Source organism: Dipodomys merriami, unplaced genomic scaffold (assembly GCF_024711535.1).
Source record: "Dipodomys merriami isolate MVZ:Mamm:240054 unplaced genomic scaffold, mDipMer1.0.p SCAF_6, whole genome shotgun sequence".
NCBI lineage: Eukaryota > Metazoa > Chordata > Mammalia > Rodentia > Heteromyidae > Dipodomys > Dipodomys merriami.
In genome coordinates this window covers 33,334,131-33,355,594 of record NW_027206179.1, presented here as the reverse complement: position 1 = coordinate 33,355,594, position 21,464 = coordinate 33,334,131, and the positions used below count along the sequence as shown (strand labels likewise).

Here is a 21,464-nt window from a genome sequence, read left to right as displayed (position 1 = left end):
GCCTCATGCATGCAAGGCAATCACTCTACCACTGAGCCACCTTCCCAGCCCCTGTCTTGTTTATATTAGTAAGCCACATTGTTCTGGGCTTCTCTCTTGTAGGTGCAAAATAAATACTTAAGAAATAAATGTCTTTTCTGAATGATTACAAGTATATGCTAGGAGATATGGCTGTATTTTATTATAAAGCAAAAAAAATTTACACAGTTCTGTGCTAGAAAAGTGATAATGTAGTATATAGACTATGTAGTTTGATATTGCCAGTTCATAATTAGAGCATACATTTTGCTTTAATATTTTAGGTAGATTCTGATGTTTTTACATAATTATTCTTCTGATCACTCGCATTTGCAATATGATAACCTTGGTTAGATGATTTGTTCTACCCCTGGGAAGGAGAAAAGGCATTTCTAGATACTGTGGAAGTAGAGGAGTGAATATTTTCTTCAACGTTCTCATGTGATAGAAGACTGTATGTAGGACATTCTGTTTCAAAGTTATGTACCTCCTCCTTAGAGAGGAGTGGAAATTTCTTAGGTTTCCCCTCTATTTCCTGTGTTTAACTTTACTCCTAGTATTTTTGTTTAATTTTCTTTTCATATTGGCATTCTTATTTTAATACTTTACCTCTTGTATCCCCTTATTTTAGAAGTTTTCTTTAAATTTCAATAATACTAAAAAAAAAAAAAATTTCAATAATACTTCTGTGCCTGTTCCTTGCCTCTTAACTGTTTATATTGTGGACTTGTTGATCTGTGTGTTTGAGAGTTATATCATTTTTCTGGTAAGCTAACTTTTTCTTTGAGGAATTTCCAAATGTCAAGATCTGCCATTTAGTTATGAAGCTATAGCAATAGTTTAGATGAGGTATAAGGAAAGGTGGATTGATAGGCCAGCAGGTACAAAGTTAGAGTTAAATAGAAAGAAGGTCTGATATTTTATTGTAGTAAGGTAACTATAATTAAAGAAGATATGTTTAAATGTTTACTACAGCGGAATGATTAATGTTTAAGGTGATGAAAAATATGCAAGTAGTCCTGGAAAAATATAGTGACTTTTATTAGGGTAGTGGCAATGAAGCAGCTAGATAGATTTGAAAGAGTTGAAGGCATGTGTGTGTGTGGGGTGGCACTTGTGTGTATGTTCATGCTCATGTGTGCATCTGTATGTATTTAAATAATTATTACAAAACTCCTGGAAGTCAGTTTCTGGAGAGAATGATAGTTGCTGAGAACTTTTTGTTGAAGTCATTTGAAAGAGCCTGAATTTACAGATATTAGAACCAGAGTTTGAATCTTGACTTTCTGCCTCTGCCTAGATGTGCCAGTTCAATTCTTTAAAATTTATTTCATCATCTATAATAAGTTATATAATAGTAAAAGCATATCCTATGAACTAGAAACATTGAAGGGTTGGATGGTAGGGAGAGGGATGGAGGAGAATAATGAAAAGGGTGACATAGTTCACGATGCAGTGTACTTATAAACTGGTTTATTGAATGGTAGCTCCTTTGTACAGCTATTTAAAGATAATAAAGGTATAATTAAAACATGTGAAAAGGGCAAGATGCCTTTGTTCTGATTATTTTGAATATTTATGAATAGGGTAATGTTTTTACTATCAAACATTTTCCTATTTATAATAAAAAATATCTGTAATCCTCACACTACTATAAGAAAATGGTTTCCATTTTATAATTGATAACAGTGAATCACAAAGTCACACAGTTAATTAGGAAGTGCTGAAGCCTGAATTTATGTCTAGGAAATTTGATTGCAGTCTATGTACTTAAACAGTGTACTTATTCTTATCCCAGTATTTGTGATTGAGAGTTGAAGTAAGAATAGTTTGTGCCAGAAGTTATTTCAATATCTGTACTTACTATATTCCTTCATAGTGTTTTTAATTGTCCAAGTTAAAACAAAAGTACTATATAATCAAGTATTTTCAGCTCTTTTCATCATTAAATTTTAGTTATTTAACTAAAAGTTACATTTTGAAGCAGAACTACTTTTCAAAAAACACATTTCACAATTTAGACAACCAGTTTTTTTCTCTCCAAAACTGTTGGAGGAAATATGTACTATTATATGTGCTGATAGAAATTTGTTGACAGCTGCAATTCCAATACCATAAAGAGCCACCTACTCATTTTTTCTCTGAATAGCATTTTTCCTCTGGTTTCTGCAAAGGCACATTGTAATATTGTGCTGTCTTGTGTATCTTTGGTCCAAATGAATGCAGTCATGAAATCTAAGTGCGTATTTTTTTCTAGACGGTATTTTTCTATAGCTTAATTTCATGATGTCCTACTTAAGGTTGTATTAGAAGCTATATGCTTGTCCAGAGAATAAATTAGCTAAACATACACTGCAGTAAAATTATCTTTTAAAAAACAAGTAGGGACTGAAGTCCTATCAAGACGTAATAGATTAAGAAGGCCTCCCCCGAACCATTTTATCAAGCTAAAGAAACTGGTCTGCTTTGGCAGAGGTAGCCAAGTTCTGTGCTTTGTTTTCTTTGTCTTTTATTTTCTAAACTTCAAAGGTTGTACAAGGGGGTTGCAATTTGACATGTCCCTGAAAATGTCCAGTGCTTCCTGATGAGTCATTCCTTTCATTATCTCCCCCTCTCATCTGTCCCCCCCAGACTCATTTCACCTTCTAGAAAAAAAATGATGTTGATCAGTTCCGTTTTTTTTTCTTAAAAAAAAAAACAAGGTTAGCAGTATTCTTTATGTTGATTAGCACTTTAAGAAGTTTGACAACATTGTAAAAAAAAAGTATTATATAAGAAAAAGAAGCCTGAACTTTCTAAAGCAGAAAGCACTAGTTCTAGGTGGTTTTACTGGTGAGGTCTACCAATATTTTTAAGAAAAAAAAATCACTCTAGCTCTTTTGTTCTTTTTACAGAGATTGGGGAATGTACTTGCAAAGTCATTCTTTGAGGCCAGCATTATCCTATTACCAAAGCTACTAGCAAAAGCATTACAAAAAAATCCATACATCAATATTTCTTGGGAATATAAATGTAAAGGTCTTCCACAAAATATTAACAAATAGAATCCAGCAAAGTATAAAACTGTAGCAAAGTGTGAGCTATGATAGGAAGTTCACCATTAAAAAAATCATTTAATTCAATCTGTCACATCAAGAAAATCATAAAATAGGTGCAGGAAAAGCATTTGGTAAAATCTAACACCCACATACAATAATACTGTTACCAATTTAGAAATATTAGAAGGGAAGAGCTACCAGAAACTATCAGATATTTTATTTAGCTCTGAGACATTTTCAGCTTTTTCATTGAGAGTGAAAATAAAGCTAGGATGACCCCTGTCACACAGTCTTTTCAGCTAGTAGTCTTAGCTAGTGCAACATGACAACAAAGGAAGTCAAAGGTATAGATTGGGAAAGAAAAGTATTCTTGTTGGCAGAGGACACGATTATTTATGTAAATCTAAAAGATCAATGAAAAAAAGCCAAAACACTCATGGAACTAATAGGTGATTATAGCACAACAAATACATTAATATTCAAAAGTCAGTTGTTTCCCTGTATACTAGCAGGGAATAATGAAATTTGAAATTTAAAACATAGTACCAACTAGTATATATGTCTGAGACAAGCAGAAAAGGACCCTAAGATAAGTATTCAAATGTTTTTTCTTTCATGCAATTGTTTCTAACATATTTATAAGATGATTTCTTTTTTGCTTTGTATATCCCTCCCCGTTTTCACTGTATTTGATGTTGGTATAATTTGTGGAGGGGAAGGGAAAAAACAAATCGTTTAAATAGGATACAGGTGGATCCATTGCAGCAATGAAATGTACAAGTTGTTATGTTGAAACAAACTTTATGGGAAGGGATAACAAAGGAGGAGGCAACAATGCTTGATAAGAAATGTACTCATGGGGCTGGGAAGGTGGCTCAGTGGTAGAGCGCTTGCCTTGCATGCTCGAGGCCCTGGGTTCGATTCCTCAGCCCCACATAAGCAAAAAGAAAAAAGCCGGAAGTGGCGCTGTGGCTCAAGTGGTAGAGTGCTAGCCTTGAGCTGAAGAGCTGAAGGACAGCGCCCAGGCCCAGAGTTCAGGCCCCACGACCGGACCAAAAAAAAAAAAAAAAAAAAAGAAATGTACTCATTATCTTGCCCATGTAATTGTAACCCCTCTATATGGTATTTTCACAGTTTAAAAAAAACAAAAAAAACCCAGCACCATTTATACTAGTACCCCTCACAAAGAAATATTTAGATAAAATATATAAACAAAGTTACAAAACTGAAGAAAGCAAAGAAATGGAAAGATATTTCATTGCTTTCTTCAAAGTTTTGTAACCTAATATTACAAAGTGCCAGTTCTTCACACATAGATTTGTAGATTTGATCAAGTCCCAGTTCAGTCCCAGTAAGTTATTTTGTGACTGATCTAAATTGTATATGAAAAGGCATAAGATTCAGAGTAGTACTGATAATAAGATTCCAGCATAGTATTGATGGGGACAAAGAAGTTGGAGACTAATAGTACCTGACTTCAGACCCAGGTACTGTCCCTGAGATTTTTCTTGTTCAAGGCTAGTGCTTTATTATTTGAGCCACAGCTCTATTTCTGGCTTTTTTTGGTGTTTAATTGTAGATAGGAGTCTCACAGACTTGCTGCCCAGGCTGATTTCTGACTTTAATCCTCAGATCTGTCTCCTGAGGAGCTAGGATTATAGGTTTGAGCCACTGGTGCTGGCCTAGTTTGGTGGTTTCTTTTTTTGGGGGGAGGGGAGTCTGGTCATGGGGCCTGAACTCTGGGCCTGGGCGCTGTCCCTCAGCTCTTCAGCTCAAGGTTAGCACTCTACCACTTCAGCCACAGGGCCACTTCCGGCTTTTTTCTTTTTGCTTATGTGGTGCTGAGGAATCGAACCCAGGACCTCAGGCTTGCAAGGCAAGCGCTCTACCACTGAGCCACATTCCCAGCCCCCCAGTTTGGTGGTTTCTTAAAACTACATTTTCTTTTACTATACAATCTAGCAGTCACTCCTTGGTATTTATCTTAAGAAACTGAATACTTATGGCTTATAAAACCATACACATGTTTATAGCATCTGTTTATACATTACCAAACTGAAGCAACCAAGATGACTTTTAGTAGATAATTGTGCTATATATAGATACTATAGTAATTCAAAACTTGACATCAAAAAACACAAAATAAAAATTTGTATTACTGAGGGAACAAAGCCAGTTTGACAAGCTTATACATGATATAATTTCATCTTTATTCAAGGTAAAACTATTCTGGCAGGTTAAAACTATGGAGACAATAAAAAGGCCAGTGGAGGGGCTGGAGTGGCTCAGTGGTAGAGTGCTTGCCTTGCATGCATAAGGCCCTGGGTTCCATTCCTCAGCACCACATAAGCAGAAAAAGCTGGAAGTGGCGCTTTGGCTTAAGTGGTAGAGCAGTAGCCTTAAGCTGAAGAGCTGAGGGATAGCGCCCAGGCCCAGAGTTCAGGCTCCACAACCGACAAAAAAAAAAAAAAAAAAAAAAAAAAAAAGGCCCATGGATGCTATGTGTTAGTGGGAAGGAGGGATAAATAGAGAAAGCACAGAAGAATATTAGGGCAGAGAAGCTGCTCTATATCTGCACTGTATCTTGTCATTATTCATGTGCCAAAAGCCATCAGCCACCGAGAGTGAACTCTGTACTACACTCTGTAGTTAACTATGGGCTTTAAATAGTAACAAAGTAGGTTTATCAGCTACAAATAAATGTACCATGGGTGGGAGCCATTGATAATGGGTTATTTTTTGCATGTATGGGGTTACATGGAAAGTCTCTGTACCTTAGGCCGACTTTGCTGTGAAAATCTAAAAAATAAAGTTTTAATAAAAATAGTGATATAGTGAATCAGTATAGAGGTACATTTCTAACTTCCAGAGAAAGAACAAAAAGTGGGCAAGTAAATGGTTATATGTGTTTGTCTTCTGACATAGGAGCCAAGTTTTGGGGGTTAATGCTTTGGCTTGTAACACTGATGACCATCCCTCTATTTTCTATAATGGTGTCTTGACACTTGGGGATTCCTGAGGAATCAACAACCACCCTTATCTCTTAGTATACTACTAAAGTCACTGTAGTTAGTTTTGTTGAAGGATTCTGTTCTTAGCTTTTGTATGTTTTCTGAAGGAAAAATAAAACTTGTAGTGGAAAGTGAATGTGTGGCTCAAGTAGTAGAGTGACAGCCTTGAGCAGAAAAGCCATGAATCCTTCAGTTTGAGCCCAAATGCTAGCACATACAAAAATACATTTAAAGCAGGCTTTTTGGCTCATGCCTGTAATCCTAGCTCCTAAGAAAGCCAAGATCTGAGGATTATAGTTTGAAGTCAGCCTAGGCAGGTAAGTCTATGAGACTCTTATCTCCACTAAACATTCACACAAAGCCAGAGTGGAGTTGTGGCTCTTATGGTACAATGCTAGCCTTGAGCAAAAAAAAAAAAAAAAAAAAGCTCAAGGATAGCGGCCAGGCCTTCAGTTCAAGCCTTAGAAAAAGCACACAAAAAAAGATTAAAACCAAAAGCAAATCTCCCCTCCACCCAAAAAAAACCCAACCATTTATTTAAAGAAAGTTGATCTTTCAGGCATGGTTCTTGTTGATTGAACATGTTAATTCTTGCTTTCCTAGTCATACTATATTATGGTCTTTCCTTAGAACTTCTTGTTATTAGGAGCTGCAAGCTCCCAAGTATTGATGAGATTAGATTTGTACCATAAGTGTTAATATTGAGTGACTGATGAGAAATTGACTGACTGGAAATGCATGAATGACAGAATGAAAATGAAGCTCAAACAGGTTAGTAACTTGAAGTTACCCTAGTAGTAGGTCTGTATCTTAAATTTAGATCTTTTGGCACCAAATCATGGTGGTGTGTTTTTCCTTTTGTATATTTATTTAGCAACTAGCTGATACTCTAAAAGAACATGATATCAAATAGGACAGAACAGCATGCTAATTTTTAAAATGACAAATGAATTCTAGTAAGAGTAACTTTAACAAAATTACAGGGCTGGGAAGGTGGCTCAGTGGTAGAGCACTTGCCTTGCATACTCGAGGCCCTGGGTTCGATTCCTCAGCACCACATAAGCAGAAAAAGCCAGAAGTGGTGTGGTAGCTCAAGTAGTAGAGTGCTAGCCTTGAGCTGAAGAGCTGAGGGACAATGCCCAGGCCCAGAGTTCAGGCCCCATGACCAGACCAAAAAAAAAAAAAACCAAAAAGACAAAATTACATAGTTGTTTTAATGACCTTCCAAATGAAACCTAAACCAAATAACCAAGTTATACACCATTTAGGTGTATCCAATTCCTTTGTGTGAGAAACAGTATCAATTGCTGTGAATTCAGTTTCTGCTAAGTGTTTAAATTAGCCAAAGGAGAATAAAGACCCTACAGAAAAAAGCACAATGAATGGTCAAAGGTAGGAGGAACACCAGAAAGGACTCATTGTCTGGAAGCTATAGAAAACCTAGTTCAGATTGTGGTCAAGTGTGTTGAAGAGATTGGAGATTTAGCTAAGCTGAGGATTGAAAATAAGCTTTTGAACTTAACTATCAAAAGGGCAACAATTTTTTTATTGTTGTTTTAGAGGTGATATACAGTGGGGTTACCTTTACATATATCTGGTGATATGCATATTGCTTTCCTTTTTCTTTTTTTTAAACGTTTTTTATTGTAAAAATGCTGTACAGTGGGGTTACAGTTACATGAGCAAGGTAATGAGTACATTTCCTTTTTCTTAGTATCAGCTGCTCCCTCCTTCTCTTTCATTCCCTTCCTCCCATCACCACCTGTGAGTTGCTTAGTTCATTTTCGTCAATGTCTAGTGCAGCTGATGGGCCACTCTGCTATACTTTTTCACCTGCTTTCCACTGAAGGGCAGAATTTTTAACACTAGGTGTTTGAGTGAAAGTTTAATGGATTAGGGAGGAAATGAGAATTAGAAGTTCAGAGAAGAGACATTTTATTGTTTTTTTTTTCCAGCATATTTGAAAAAAGAGGCAGAAATTGTTCATAAAGCAGGGGAAAGTATTTTTAGTTGGAGCAGGGTTTTTCCTTATTAAAATGTGCCAAGACTAAAATATATATGTGGGTACAAAGAAGTTTCCGCTGTTAAAAAGGAAGGAGAGATACAATTTAAAGGAAAGATTCTCTAGGAGGCAAGATCTTGGTGTATTTGTCTGGCGTTTGGAAGTGAGGAATATGAGTTGGGATGGATGCCATAATGCTAAGTTTAGAGCTGCAGATGAGAGAAGTGGAAGGAGCTTTTTTTTTTTTTTTTTTTCCTCCCACTGTGAAGTAGGAAGCAAAGATTTTTGTCTCCAAGTTCTGTAGTTAGAAGTGGAAGAGAAAAGAATGGCAGAGTTGAAGCACCTGTCATAGTGACCACTAATTGTGACAGCCTTGCTGGAATTGGAAACTCAATTGGTGACATCAGTCTACCCAGTTGTCCGATTTGTTTTTGTTCCTCCATTGGAAGGCAATAGGCTCACCACAGTTTATGTCTTGATGGGGTAGTTGTGGCTGAGGATAAGAGGACTAGGGAATTGGGGATGCTGGTGAGTCTCATTCAGGCTATTCATTTTACTGCCTGGGCTACATAGAAGGCAGTGAAAGGAACAAACTTAGTTTAGGCAGTGAGAAAGGCAAAAGCCTAGAAGTTGTGATCAGAAATCAAGATGTTTAAGTTTAACATTTTTTAGAAGCACTTCTAAATGATAACCTGTTCAGGAAGTCTGCTAAGGGAGTAGAGAACTGAAGCAGTTGCTGATTGCTTAATTCAAGATACCATTACTTCATGTTTTGTAGTCTTGTATTAAAGTAGAATTTAAGATTAGGAAAAGATTAGATGGGAATGCGATGGAGGAGCTGGCCTACTACTACTAGGAGTTATTTGGAGTCTTGTGAGTACTATTAACAAGAACAGGATGAAAAATGTCTGACAGACTGGATGGATAGGTAGCATGAACTTGAAAAGTGATTTTGATGTGAAATCGCACTATCCTAAACAACTTTTGTTCATCTTATTCCTCGATAAGGGATTAGGAGTAGGAGGAATGCCATTCCTACTTGAAAGGGATAGAGTGCCATCTAGGGAATGTTGGATTTCCGTTCCATCTTTTAAAGCAGAGAGTCCATTTTGTATAGTGGCTGGGTATGTGTTATAGGAGTTAATGATCTTTTAGGGTTCCTAGAGAGAAGAGTGGAAATTTGTAGGAAGTGAATTGTGGAGTTTTAAGTTAATGTATTGATTTTTACATACCATATTGTTATCTACTTCCAAAAAAGGACTTCATTTTAACCTAATTTTAGACTCAGAAATGTGTGATTAAAAACCCTCCAGAGTTCCTGTGTACCATTCACCCAAGTGGTAACATTTTACATTTTGCTCTGTTAGTCTCTTTATATGTATATAGGCACATGCACATATTTATTCCCAAAACATTGAAAGTAACTGGTGTGATGTCTCTTTACATCTAAATATGTGTGTGCTTTTTTCTAAAAATTCTTACATAGCTATATTGTGATTATGCAAATGTACAACACTAACCTTGTTGTAATATATAAACATTTCACCACTTTCCCACTATAGAAAGAGAAAGATTTTGATTTTTTTAAAAAAATTGGGATCTAATTACAATTAAACAATATGTTTAATTATTCAGGCAGACTTTTTTTTTTGGTTGGTCATGGGGCTTGAACTCTGTCCCTGAGCTCTTCAGCTCAAGGCAAGTGCTCTACCACTTGAGCCTTCTAGTTTTCTGGTAGTTAATTGGAGATAAGAGTCTCATAGACTTTCTTGCCCGTACTGGCTTTGAACCCTGATCCTCAGATCTCAGCCTCCTGAGTAGTTAGGATTACAGGTGTGAGCTACCCGCTAGTGTATTTTTATCTGGAATTGTTTTCTGGTCTTTTTTGCTTTTTTTTATGGCAAAGTTTTGGGAAGTTCAGGTCGATGGTTGTATTCCTTGAACATGCCTTTTTTTTGTTTTGTTTTTTTGTTTTACTTTAATTAGATGTTTTTGGTAAATCTTTTTTTTTCCTTCCTTTCTTTTCTTTTCTTTCCCCCAACCAATAGTAGATATTTAATTGGGTGGATTGTTTCTTTTCTTTTCTTTTTTTTCATATATATATATTTTATTGTAAAAATATTGTACAGAGGCTGGGCACCAGTGGCTCATGCCTGTAATTCTAGCTACTCAGGAGGCTGAGATCTGAGAAGCAGGGTTCAAAGCCAGCCTGGGCAGGAAAGTCTGTGAGACTGATCTCCATTAAACCACCAGAAAACCAGAAGTTGCACTGTGGCTCAAGTGGTAGAATGCTAACCTTGAGCTGAAGAGCTGACAGCGCCCAGGCCCAGAGTTCAATCCCCATGACCTACCCCCCCAAAAAAAATACATATATATATATATATATATATACACATACACTGTACAGAGGGGTTACATTTACATGAGTAGGGTAATGAGTACATTTCCTATAGAGCATTGTTACTTCCTCCTTTGTTTTTCTCCTACCATCCTTCCCTCCCTGTCTCCTCAATTCCCCTTGCCCCAAGTTGTAAAGTTAATTTTCAACTTACTATCTTGTTGTTACAATGGGTCAACCTGTATCCTTTTTTCAGCATTTTGTTATTTCCCTTCTCCTCCCCAAGTTAGAAGATGCAGAGCATAAGATGCAGGGCATTGGAATAAAATACAGTGAAAACAGGTTATACCATAGGAGAAGAACACGAAAGAAACAAAAAAAAAAAACACATGGTACATTATAAATACATTAAAAACAACAGCAAGAAGGATAAAGGCACTTGTGTCTCTATCTTTGGGTTCATTTCACTTAGCGTCATCTTATATGGTCACATGTACATAGCTTTTGAGCTTTTCAGCCTGTCCTCCCACTTTGTTTTTTTTTTTTTTGGTCGGTCATGGGGCTTGAACTCTGGACTTGGGTGTTATCCCTTAGCTCTTCCGCTCAAGGCCAGTGCTCTACCACTTGAGCCACAGCACCACTTCCGTGTCCTACCACTTTGGAAGTCAGTATGGAGGGTCCTCAAAAGACTCCACATAGAGCTCCCCTATGACCCAGCACTCCCACTTTTGGGCATTTACCCAAACGATCACAAACAAGGTCACACCAAAGCTACCAGACAACTATGTTTATTGCAGTATTATTCACCATAGCTAAGATATGGAACCAACCCAGATGCCCCTCACTAGATGAATGGATCAAGAAAATGTGGTATGTATACATAATGGATTTCTGTGCCTCCATCAGAAAGAATGACATCACCCCATTTGTTAGGAAATGGAAAGACTTGGAAAAAATTTTCCTAAGTTAAGTAAGCCAGGCCCAAAGAAACATAGGTCCCATGGTTTCCCTTACTTCCTTTTCTTGATGTACTAGGGTTTGACCTCAAGACCTCATACTTGCTAGGTAAGCAATATACCACTTCAGTCACACCCTCAGCATTTTTGGTAATTCTTGCCTGATACAGTAACTGACTATAGTGGCCAATGGTGATTTCCTCATCCCACTATTTTCTTTATCCACTATGGGATAATAGATGTTAGCATTTTGCTGTTTATTTTGTTTTAGAACATTTCTTTTTAAAAGAGAAGCTAAAGCCATCCATTCCATTTTATCTTCTTCCTTTTCCCCAACTTCTTCCACCTTTAAGAATTGAGTGATCAACAAGCTGTTAATAATCTGCGCTAAGATCATATTAACCAATTGATTTTAAAAAAGGAATGATTATGGGACATATTTGTATATACATATTTTCTTAGGAAAATCCAAGTGAGAGTTTTAGAAGTTATAATGAGTGTATGCTTATATGTATTAATCACTTTCATTCTTAACATTTGCACACATGTAAATATCCTTCTTTGATTGTATTTACCTTCCCTCTATCTTTCCTTAAGCAACTCACTCTCCTAGAGTTTGTGGAGTATCTCTTTGCTTATATTTTATGTAAAATTTTAAGGAAAATACGTTGTTTAATTAAAGGATTGAAGCCAATCAATAAGTGTGCCATACAGAATGCATTGTAATCTAGGAGGGAATCGTAGGATTTAGGATATTTATGAAGCAGTTTTAGTTTATAAACAGAAACTTAACTAGAGGTGTAATTCTTTTGAAAGTACAGATTTATGTAAGATTTTTTCCCTCGCTATTTGGTTTCTTTGTTCCTTGGAAGTCTTTGAGATGGAATTGTCCCCAACAAATGTTTTAAAACTTCCTGAGGAAAGTAATAACTAGCTGGGCGAGACTTCAAAGTAAGATTAGCAAGGTTATCCTCTCTCAGGGCCTTCCTTATGCCTTTAGTGACTGGTGACCTATATATATTTCATTTTTTTTTGTACTTTTAACCAAAGTTGACTCAGAATTTTTTTGCAAGAGAGCTTTTATTTTCACATCGTCCAACAAGACTGAAACAAACCCCCACTTTTGAAGATCATTTAGTTTAGCTGGGAAAACAGATTATAAGTGAATGACTACATTTAAAAATGGTATTGTGATAAGTGCCCTGAGAAACAGATCTAAGGCTCAGATTATGTGACAGAGACCTACTTTTGGGAGACTAAAGGCTTTCTTGAGAATTTGCTTTTAAGCTGAGTGCTGAACAATATATAGAATTAGCTGAGCACTGAAAAAAGGGATAAAAAGAATTAGATACAAACCCAGAGCTTTTTTTTTTGTGATTTTTTGGTGTCATAAAAAGTGATAGGGAGGAGGAAGTTAAAGAATGGATATCCAGATCTGAAGCTCAGAAAGCTCTAGGATGGCAATAAAATATCTTGAAGGGTTTTAAAAATTCAGTTTCCATTCAAAATTCCTTCCTTTTTAAAGTGTCCATCTTAAAAAATGGATACTATTTCTTATTTGCATTGTTTAGATACATTTTTGTTTAGGTACAGTTCTAGATTGTACTAAAAAATTGCATGTGATAAAGCTAAGGGAGCTGTTTTAATAAATGTTATAGTTGGTGGTGGTAGAGATGAAGAGCCTAGATTCTTACTGTTTCCAAAGTGGTAAAGTGAGGCGTTTAATAGAAAGTATACCATTAAAATAAATGGCAGGCCCATGCTAGGAGGCCCAAGAGCAAACACATGGTTAAAAAAATTTCTGCTTACTAACATTTGTGGAGTATAGAGAAATTAATAGTAATGATACTGGCCTGATCTTAGGGAAATGAGGGATACGGATTTAGCAGATGTTTGGAAGGGATCTAAACATATTATAAGGTTTCCATCCCTTTATTTTCAAGTATATGTATGAAATGCAACTACATGTCTGGAGCCCTGAGTAGGAGTTTATTGAACAAAAGTCAAACTAAAGACAGAAAGGTCAGGCTAAGGGTACATACCTTCTGCCACAGAGGTGCCTCAGTTGGGTTAGAACTGGCCAATGCTTTTCCACCTCTAGGAAGACGTGGTCGCTGTAAACTGACCACAAATCACCACTGAGTGGTGCTTTGAGGAGATTGGACTTCCGAGGGTTTTGTAGGATGCAGCTAGGAGAAGGGGTTGATTTCAGTATTCTTTCCCTAGAGCTAACCTGCCTCAATAATTCTTTTCCTTATTTTGAGAAAGCATTTTATCAAAGGACATAGTGTATGCCTATTTTGGCTTCTGAGACATGGAAAACCAGAAATTAGAGGTTTCATATTACATTTTGATTTTATTTATTAAAAATTTGGGCTTAGTGGGGAAAGTATTTGGAAAAGAAACCTGAATTTGGGGGGGGGGGAAAGTTATTTATTTGCTTAATGAGTTACATATGAGAAAACCTGAAATTTAGTTAGTTTTTTTTTTTATGGAAAGTCTAGGTCTGGCTAAGCAGCATGGTTCAGTGAGAATCTTCTGAACTCCTGGTTCAGAACAGTATTGATCTGCCAGAGTTTAAGACCTGTGTTACCTAACCACCTTATACAGATGAGGTGAGCTCACTGTCTTGTGCAACTGATGTACAGCTTGACTCAGCTCTTTGATTTTATTGCAACTGCAATCTGTTTTCTTCCCTAAATTAGGTATTAAATAGAGCAAGATCGGATAACAGGTTTTTATTATCAGGATCTTAAAAATTAGAAGACTTGATTACCTTCTCCTTCATAGCCTTATGGAGGAGACCAGAATTCCATAATATGTAGTTGGATCACTTAATTATCAAACTTGAGTACTTTTTTTCTTTTTTGGGTGCTGGTCCTTGGGCTTGGACTCAGGGTCTGGGTACTGTTTCTGATCCTTGATCCTCTTCTCTGAGCCTCCTGAGTGCCACCAGCACCTGGCCTCTATACAGTATTTTTACAGTATAAAAAAAATGGGAAAAAAAGAAAAAATATAATCCACCAAATTAAATATCCACTATTGATTGGAAAAACAAAAGAAAGGAAGGTAAAAAAAGATTTACCAAAGATTTACTGTTCTTCCCTCTGATACTAAGTATAACATAATTTGGCAGTACACAAAATACATCATGTCTTTGGGTATTGCTTCATCTGAAAACTTTAAAAAGTGAATTACGTTTTTCCTTTAGCAAGGTCATAAATTTTCGTTTATAGTAACAAAACATGCCCAAACAAAAAAGTAAAGAAATGAATTAAGACAATTAGAGGTCAGGGAGTGAGACTGTACTGCTGCTGGCCTATGCAGGGCACTGTGATGCATCCACATCACTTCATAGCACATCTCTGCCTTCTCTTCATGGTGCTGTGTGCTAGGAAACCTCCTGCCTTCACTAAAGCAACACATCTGAATCTGCCTTCATATTTCATCACTCTTAGGTTAAGAGTTGTACTGTAGGAGACAAGCCAGTTTGAAGAAATAGTACTTTGTTTACTTTGTATAGCAGTACTTTGTTTACTATAAGGCTGGACTTCCAATTAGTTTATTTTAGTGCTTATAGTTTCCTAGTCATTAAATACACATTTATTATATACACATTTATTATATATACATTTATAGAGAGTATATTCAATATACATTTTTAGAGAGTAGCTACTTTTAATTCAGCCTTCATCTTTTTTTTTTTAAATCATGTTTCATTCAGTATGTAGCTTTTCAAACCCTCTCTCTTGCTTTCTGAAGAGAAATGTTAGCTTTCATGTGCCATACTGTATTATCTACATGTTTTCTAGAGGCTCATGAGTGTGGATAAGGCACAGGAAGTTGGGGTCAGCATTGTTTACAAGTTGCCCTCCACTGTACCCTCCTGGTTTCTGTTTTTGCTGTTTAGGTAATTGCTAAAGAATGTAAAATAAAAATCTTTAGAAAGAAATGATTTTCCTGAATGACGTTTTCTAATTTGATGAACATATACTTTGATTTGAATCCTTGTGTAGATTCACTTAAAAGGCAGTCACAGTAGATTGGTTTATAGAAGCAATTTCATTGCCTGCAAAGATGTAAAATTGCAGTGTTATACTTAAATTGAAAGTTACATGCAACCATGGATAGAGCTTCTTGACTGAGTTATTTGGTTTTACTGTTGATGCACAGTAAATCTTTTCTGAACATCATAATCTTGTAAAATAAAAAGTAGGGGTTAGGTAAGTTGCTCGAAATAAACTAGGATATGTTATATAATGTTCCAATGCTTTATTTCTGAGTCATATGTGAAAGTTCCTATAGCTATTCTTTTCATTGTAATTATTTAAGTAAACTTGACAGGTTTCAAAAATGGCATAGTCATTGTGGAGAGCACATTTGTATACCATATTTAATATTATGTGTTTATATAAGAGTAGAATTAAATAACTATTTTGTTATAAAGTTCTTTTCCTTAGTATAAAGTTATATCTGACATTTGTGATTTTAATATCAGGTATGGAAAAATGATTTTTTTCCTTTTTCATAACTTTGCTGCTACTTAGTGTAATTGAAACTTCCGGGTAAATACATGTATTTCACTTACATTTGTCTTATGTGGCCAATGTAACATTTTTGTTCCGTAAGTCCAGTAAGTAAAGATGACTGGTCTTAGAGGATTCCCTTGGATAGATTGTAATAGGACAGCATAGGCAGGGCTCTGAGCTGCAGCTACAAGATGTTGCCAATTAAGAGGTGGTAATTTAGGGCCTGCTTGGTAAAGTTCTACAAGTAACTATAATGCACATACAAAATTCACATTATCATTACTTGAACCAAGAGTGTAGAGAGTGATGTGAGTAGAAAGAGTTGCCTTACTAATGTGAGAAATTGAAAAACCGTTTACAACACATAATCTAGTTTACAAAGATGTCTTGTGCTAGAATACTTTTTAAAAAGTATTTTTGAATAGTATTAAAATTGCTTTCTTTTTCCCAGCAAATACCTGACCAACTTGTTTCTGCTTTAATAAATCTTTGGAAAAACTAAAAAAAAAGTGAGAAATTATTTGTTATATTTATGATAGTTCTTAAAATGTTTTCATAGTATCACTTGCTAAAGTATATTAAATCAGCATTGTAATAAATTACCTCCCACTTGATTTTGTTTATGTCATTTTTATATTTTAGAGACATTAGTAGCTACTTAATGGACTGAGAGAGACTACTTCATAATTTCTGTTTCTACTTCATGAATTGGAGTGGGGAGACATGTATTTATTAAATGCCTTCTCCGTGCTAGTGGCTATGCCATGTTATCCAACAACCATTTTATAACTCTGAAGATTCTGGCTGCATTCAGAACCTATAGGTGAATGCTGAGGCACAGAAAGCCAACTTTAGCAAAGTTCCTGAGGGGCATATGGGAATGCTATTCTTATTGAAATCAGGAAACCATGGTAGTCTTGCTACATTACAACATTCAAAATAGCATTTATTGTAGTAATATGACATTTCTTTGGAGGAGTGTTTTTTTTAACATTGTATTTCTTAAGGGAATGAATGAATGAAGAGTAATACTGAAAACCCATAGTTTCTTTTCAAAACTGAGATTCTAGTTTAAAAGTTCTTAAAATGTTTTAATAAGTACTCTTCTCAATACATTAGGGATAAATTATAGTCTCTCCTTGATCATCACTTCATGGTATTATGCCGTCGTTTTACCTCATAGTAGTTTGCTTGCATATTAATGATTGTTTCAAAGTCATCATAAATGCCTAAACCCACTACTTAGTTTTCTTAGCTGTTGTGATATTTGGGAAGTTATATTAAGTCTCTGTACTTTAATGATTCCCTACCACCACCTCTGTTTTGTCACTGGGGATAAAGACAGTATCTCATAGATTTATTGTGAGGATTCAATAAGTTAAGTGGTTTAAAATTTTAATATGTTATTCCTACTGCCTGAACTATTGATAAATTAAGATGAAGAAAAAATTTTTAGGATGTACATTGACTCATTTTACATTTTTCTATACTTCGGAAAACTTAAGAATATTGTACATTTTTAGATGGTTTCTACATTATTATATTTCCACTTACAGATTCAAGTGTAATAAAGATGGTATTGTGTTTGAGTTCACAGGAGGTTTGCCTTTCTTTGCAGTACAAGTGTAGTAGATGCACAATGATACATACTTAATACTTACTATATATAGGCTTATGCAAATTTGAATCTATTTTGAATTATAAAATCTTTACAAATTTGTAAATAAAAATACAATAAGCACCATTGCATTGACTCTTCTTCCTTTGTCTTCTTAGCTTTACAATGAAGAGGATAATTCTGAATCATCTGCTTCAGAGCAGCCGTCCACTTCAAACTCAATACCACAGGCTGTACTGACTGCCCCTTCTGTGCTGGCACCTGAGACAGATTCCTCTCCTCCACCATATAGTAGTATTACCGTGGAAGTACCAACAACTTCAGGTGTGAAACTGCTTGCTCCTAGTTGATTTTGTTGACATTATGGTTTTATGTGATTATAGGTCTGTTAATGTGCTTTTAAATATATCCACACAATACACATGCACATACAGTAAACAGATACATACACATGTGTATGTATATATGCTTGTAGAAGATAACATTAATAATGATGAAAGTGGTGGGACATTGTGGGTCGGTGTGGCTGGAGGGGCAAGTGTGCTTTCAAATATATGTGATAATTCTTGAATGCAGTGATTATTGCTTGCTGCTTTTTTCTTCATTCAGGCCTTTATAGAGAGATAATTTCAGTTCCTTTTTCAACAATTTTAGTTAATATGTTGATGTATATACTATTATAATTTTTGTATACTATTTGATTTGTATCATTTTGAATACTATTACAATGTTTCCAAGTCTGATAACTTCTAAGTAATGTATAAATCACATTTCTAAATATTTTATATATGTGTATTATGAATCATTTAAAAATCAGATATTAAAACAATTTAGCTAAAATAAAATTTCCACTAGAATATTTCATCTTTCATGTTTCTTATTCTATAATTAATGCCATTTACATCTCCAACTCATGCCAGCTTTCTCTGGTATTTATTTACTTAGTTAGTTAGTTGGTTGGTAGTGGGGCTTGAAGTCAGATCCTGGGCATTGTTCCTAAGCTCTTTTTGCTCAGCGCTAGGGTTCTATCACTTTGAGCTACAGTGCCACTTCTGATTTCTGGTGTTAATTGTAGATAAGAATCTCATGGACTTTCCTATCTGGGCTGGCTTTGAACTGTGATTCTCAGCTAAGATTACAGGCATGAGTCACCAGTGCGCAGTGTGGTTACCATTTTTAAATGTGTGGAAAAATCCAGTATTTCTTCATCAAGTTCATTTTTTTAATGCAGTTGCTGAAAATCATGTTCTCCATGAAAGTGTCTTTACTAATAACATTAACAAATGTATATTTGTTTTATTTGTATATAACGTTTATTTGATCATTGTGCTTGTTTAATACCAGTTTTATATGCAATTGTTTCCAGTTGCTTTGGGTTTTTTTCTTGTTGTTGTTGTTGTTTTATTGGTTCTGGGAATGGTACCCAGAGCTTCATGTATGCTTGGCAAGCACTCTACCACTACCTGTAGTCCCTCAAGCAGTTTATTTGTTGGTTTCCATGAATTCTATTTATTTAAACTTCATTGAAGATTATTAAACTTTATTCTGAATTTTCATCAGTATTTTCAAGTTTCTGGAAGAAAGGATAATGAATTTGCTACCCTAGCTTGGTCTAGCTTTTTTCCTTTCTCTCCCTCCCCCTTTCTCTTCTTTCAAAGTGTGCCGCATACCGGTTATTCAGTACCTTGCAAGTCACTTAATTTTCCTGAACCAGGAGGGTTGCTCAAATGAATATATAGAAGAATGGTATATTAAATGTTTAGCATTATATAAATATTACTTTTCCTGATATAATTTTTGTGACTATGAAATAATAAGAAAAAAAATTAAGAAAAGTTAATTTCTTTGTGCATACTAGTAAGTATATAGATAGGGCTCATGTTTTGTGAGATTTTTACTTTCCTCCTCTTTAACCTCCTTTTCCAAATCTTCTTGAGACCCTTTTTTAGTGTATTAGTGTTTAGATGGTACTTATCAACCTTTCTGTTTATAATAAATAAATGATTAAGGTACAGTATTTGGTAGTAATAGTATTTTATGTGATATAAAGAGCTTAAGAAACAGTAGTCTTTAGTGTCCCATTGAAAAAGAATATGGTCATGACTATAAAATTCTATGCAACTATTTTTAATATTTATCCTTAAAAATTCTTTTTGCTCAGATACAGAAGTTTACAGTGAGTTTTACCCTGTGCCACCTCCCTACAGCGTTGCTACCTCTCTTCCTACATATGATGAAGCTGAGAAGGCCAAGGCTGCTGCCATGGCAGCTGCCGCTGCAGAAACATCTCAAAGAGTAAGACACTGATCATTTTAACATTATTGGCTTTGTTATTTTATTATGTGTTATCAAAAGGAGTTCTCTGTGCGTAAGAGCATGCATCTTCGCTGTGCATCAATACATGTCAGTTTTGGTGAGACTGGTGCTCTTTCTAGTTATTCTTTAGGTTCCTCATTTCCACTGGCCTCCCCTCTACTCCACCTCAGCTTGTGTTACTTCAGGTCTTGTTTGTTACCCACATCTTATCATTTCTTAAATTGTGAGCCCAGACATCCAAGTACTAGCTGCCCATTCTAACTCACTCCACCTGGCTATCACTACCACTAGGTAGTGATACTACCTGGACTTCACTCCCACTTCCCTTAACTGCCCATATATTTACTTTTCCTCCTTTACATAGTTTAGATTTCATCATGGTCTATCACTGTGAATCATCTTTTTATCTTTGATAGTACTTTGCCAGTTCTTTAGGAAAAATTCCAACTAAACAAAATAGTCTACGGAAATAAGATATAAGGGTGCTGGTGGCTCATGGCTGTAATCCTAACTACTCAGGAGGCAGAGATCTGAGCATCATGTTTCAAAGCCAACCCCAGTCAGGAAAGTCCATGACTCTAACCTCCAAAATTAACCATCAGAAAACCGAAAGTGGCACTGTGGCTCAAAGTGGTAGGGTGCTAGGCTTGAGCAAAATATCTCAAGGATAGTACCTAGGCCCAAGTTAAAGCCCCATAATGAACAACAACAAAAAAAGATATAAGGGCTTCATAGTTTTCTTCATCTACCTTTTAACATATCTCATCCTAGAAATTTGGAATGATGATCAAAGATTTCGCCTTCTCTTTCTTTTTCATTAATGCATGCTTGTTCTGGCTGTCTGAATAATGTAGAGATAATAGGATGCATGTATGCTGTTCTGTTGCCAAGTAAAAGGCAGACATTATTTATAATTTAGTCTGCCTGCAAGTTTTTGCCTTTGTTGTTTAATTGTGTGCTTCTACCGACTTTAGAAGTCTAGTTTCAGGTTTCTAGATTCATCTCAGTTTTTTCAGAAAAAGAAAAAACAAAAAACAAATGCTTACCTGGGAAAGTTAGGATGAAGTAAGAAAGGGAGAGGGAAGTGCTTCCATGTCTTTCTCTTGTTCACTGTAATCATCCATGCGAGGCCTCATGCTGTCACTCTTATATATCATGCATGTTCCTGTCTTAGGACGCTAGCACTTTCTGTGAGATATATACATAGCCAGCTATTTCACCTTTGAAGTCTTTGTTGAAGTTTTACCTCAGTGGAGTTTGAACTTGGGACTCTGACGCACTTGGCTTGCTTGCTCTGCAGGTGCTTTACCACCTGACCCATACCTCTAGCCTAGCTTTTTCCTGATTATTTAAGAAATGAGGTCTCAGTGTCTTCTGCAATCCTCCAAATTGCAGCCTCTTCAGTAATTAGGATTATAGGTGTGAACCACTTGTGTTCAGCTTTGTCTTATTTAAAATTCCATTAACTATATTGCATTCACAAACTTTCTTCCCTTTTTATGCCTTCTTCTCTGCTCTCCTTCCCATTTTCCCTTCCTATCCCATCTTCTCCCTTCTCCCTTCCCCTCCTCCTCCCTCTTTCTAACCTTTTATTTCTTCCCTATGTCTCTCCTCTCCCCTCTGCCCATTCCCTTCTTC

The 21,464-nt window shown here is 35.8% G+C and overlaps 1 protein-coding gene across 1 annotated transcript in view; it reads left to right on the top strand.

Moving 5' to 3' along the window:
* Ndfip2 (Nedd4 family interacting protein 2) overlaps nt 1-21,464 on the top strand; it is a 49,526-nt gene that overhangs the window by 10,967 nt on the left and 17,095 nt on the right. Inside the window, exons 2-3 of the mRNA XM_070002771.1 lie at nt 17,669-17,834; nt 19,672-19,805. Of these exons, the coding sequence (XP_069858872.1) occupies nt 17,669-17,834; nt 19,672-19,805 (300 nt within the window). The remainder of the gene's footprint in view (nt 1-17,668; nt 17,835-19,671; nt 19,806-21,464) is intronic.